General features: G+C 38.6%; 1 protein-coding gene across 2 annotated transcripts; it reads right to left on the reverse strand.

Moving 5' to 3' along the window:
* Positions 1 to 563: 563 nt before the first annotated feature.
* On the reverse strand, positions 564 to 2,606 carry LOC107798633 (acyl-lipid (9-3)-desaturase-like). Of its 2 annotated transcripts, XM_016621652.2 has the most exons (2): positions 2,480 to 2,606; positions 564 to 2,200 (listed from the first exon to the last, which is right to left on the reverse strand). In XM_016621652.2, exon 2 carries the CDS (start codon positions 2,140 to 2,142, stop codon positions 799 to 801), a length of 1,344 nt encoding a protein of 447 aa, XP_016477138.1. In that variant the 5' UTR covers positions 2,143 to 2,200; positions 2,480 to 2,606; the 3' UTR covers positions 564 to 798.
* Positions 2,607 to 2,819: the final 213 nt, after the last annotated feature.

A 2,819-nucleotide genomic window follows, 5' to 3' on the forward strand; every position in this document is an offset into this window, starting at 1 on the left:
AGCGTTTATAGACAAATGATAGTCCAAACATGGTAGATAGATAAGACAAAAAGATTCAGTGAGGCATATAACAAGTATGTCCTCGAACATTTTCACCACTTCAGCAAGATATGACAATCAAATGAAACAAAAATTTGGCCTGCAAGTTTAGAGAAAGCTCCAGAGATTCACAGGCTGTTGCATTTGGGAGAGCAAATTATTAATGCTAGACTATTGCAAGCCACACATAAAGAGAAATCAACAGGACCATTTTGCAAAAGTGAAGTTTAATGAGTTGATATTATGCACAATATAAGCTCAGTGCTATGTTCCCGGACACTAAGAGAATTCCTATGGCACAATCATGTACAAACTTGGACCTGTACTCCAACAGAATCATTAGCAGACAACAAAACCATGTTTGAAATTGGTTGAATTCAGGACATCATGTACAAGTCAGGGCCTAGGCAAAAATACAGGGAGGAAAGGAGCCAAAAGCCAGCAAACGTAACATGGAGGTAGAGCAGAAAACAAAATCTGCAGCAACCTGCAAAGCTACTACTATGGTGATAATATACATTAAATTGAACCAGAGAAGGACAATATGAATTGCTCTTGCTGCATTCTGGATCAAATACAATAGATTAAGCCTTAACAGACTGAAATAGTACAATTGTTCTCTCCTAGATATTACAAAGATATGCAGTTGCTAGAATTTATCAATACTAGGCATAAATAACGAAAGCGGAAATTCTTTTCTCCAAACCAGCAATTATGAGAAAAGAAACCATCCCACGGATTTCCTTGAGCTCTTCAGTCTCAACCATGAGTGTTGACAGCTTCCCAAACTAGATTCTTTGGGACAGGCTTTGTTAAATCGCGAGCCTGCAAAGCTGCAGTTCTGAGGGTGCTGATGGTCAAAGCATTAGCCATGTAAAAGGAGGCACAATTATAAGGTAAACCATGCTTTTTGCAGAGGTCCTTCACAAAAGGAGACACTTTCCTCAGTTGGCATCTTGGCAATCTAGGAAACAAATGATGCTCAATCTGAAACTGCAATCCGCCATGAAACCAATCCATCCAACTAGGGCATGATATGTCAAGAGAGCCACCAGTTTGCTTCTCAAACCAATCATTTCCTTTAGGCGGTGCGACGTAAATGTCAGATGAGAAATGGTTCAAACAGAATTGAACATGTTGAATTCCAGTCACTGTGAAACTAGCAAGAACAAACATTATCCTTTCACCCCAATTTGGCAAGCAAGAAACAAGCAATGGATACCAAATCCAGAATGCAACCACCCCTAAAAGCTCCTGAACTCGATAGGGCACATTTTTCTTGGACAACAACAATATGAATGACTGTGCAAACAAATTGATCCTAGCTAAACACATGACAGGATAAAATGTCCAATGCTGATTACTAACCAAGAATCTAGTAAAAGAATCAAAAGTCATCTTCCTATCATAAAAATAAGAAGTGAGTGAGTTGAAAAACTTGGAAGATACCACAAAAAATGGCATGTGCTGAAGATCAGGGTCATATTCAAGACTGTTGACAGCAATGTGATGAGCATTGTGATTCCACTTCCACCAAGCAATGCTGATTCCAGCAAGGCAATTCCCAGTTAACACTTGAGCAAATCTGTTGAGTCCACGTGTACTCATTACCTGATAATGCCCTGAATCATGACCAATCCAACCACTCTGAATCCAAAGAAACCCCATCAAACCACCACTCATCAAATGAACCAACACACTCTCACTACACAAGATGCCATAAACACTCACAGCAAACAACATTGCAATGGAACACATGGTGTAGAAACAAACATGGCCTTTCTTTTCAAACAACCCCAGTTTAGTAAACTCAGATACAAGCCTCCTATAATCTTTAGACACCTCAGAAGCAGAATAATCCTTGAGATAAAACCCATTAAAGAATTTGTCAAGATACTGCCAAGCAGTAGCAGGATGGTATGCAACAAAGGCATCAGTGACATCTTGACCAGCAAGATTCAACAGTGGAAAATCACCACCAGGGTGTTCTTTAATCCAATCTGAGACATCATACACTTTACCTTGAATGGATATCCACAGATCCCCTGGTTTATTGTGATTCTTGAGCTCCTCACTGGTAATGTACTTTCTTGAATCTGCCATAATAAGAAAAGATGATAGAAAAAAAGATCTGAAAAAAGACCCTTTTTCTATATTCTTTCTTAAAAAAAGAAATGAAACAAAAAGATTCAAGATTTATTAGACCATAGAGAAAAAGATGTAATCTTGGATTGAGATTCTGATCTCTCTACTACCCCCTTTTTATATTTGTGTGACTATAGTAACGACACATTGTGGGATTTAAGTAGCGCCACAGAACATTTTTCTTTTTCCGTATAGATGGATATATGTGGTTTCAGAAAATTAACATGTTTTCCTTTTCAGTGTATATCTAACAGTCTAAGTACTGAACTGTTAAGCCTCTGTTCAAAAGACTTACCGAGTCTGCTCACCTTGTCTGTCTAACACAGAATCATAGGTGAAATTGTGAGGTTTTCTAATTAAATTCTGAGCTGTCTCATCCAAGATATTTTCTCATGGGGTGGGGGGAGGGGGAACGTGTAAAATCTTGGAATGCGGCAACGGGGCCAAGGAGAGATGGCATGAGATCTGGGAAATATTTACAAAGTTCAGTACGAGGGTTGTGGGGTATGTTTGCAGGCTGTCATTATGGTGCAAATTTTCAGTTTAATTACATACTACGTGACTTTTAGTATGTTTTCTTGTCATATAAGTCCCCAAACATTGACAGAATCATATGTTAGTCCTTGTAATAGTTG

Source organism: Nicotiana tabacum, chromosome 1 (genome assembly GCF_000715075.1).
Source record: "Nicotiana tabacum cultivar K326 chromosome 1, ASM71507v2, whole genome shotgun sequence".
In the NCBI taxonomy this organism is placed as follows: Eukaryota; Viridiplantae; Streptophyta; class Magnoliopsida; order Solanales; family Solanaceae; genus Nicotiana; species Nicotiana tabacum.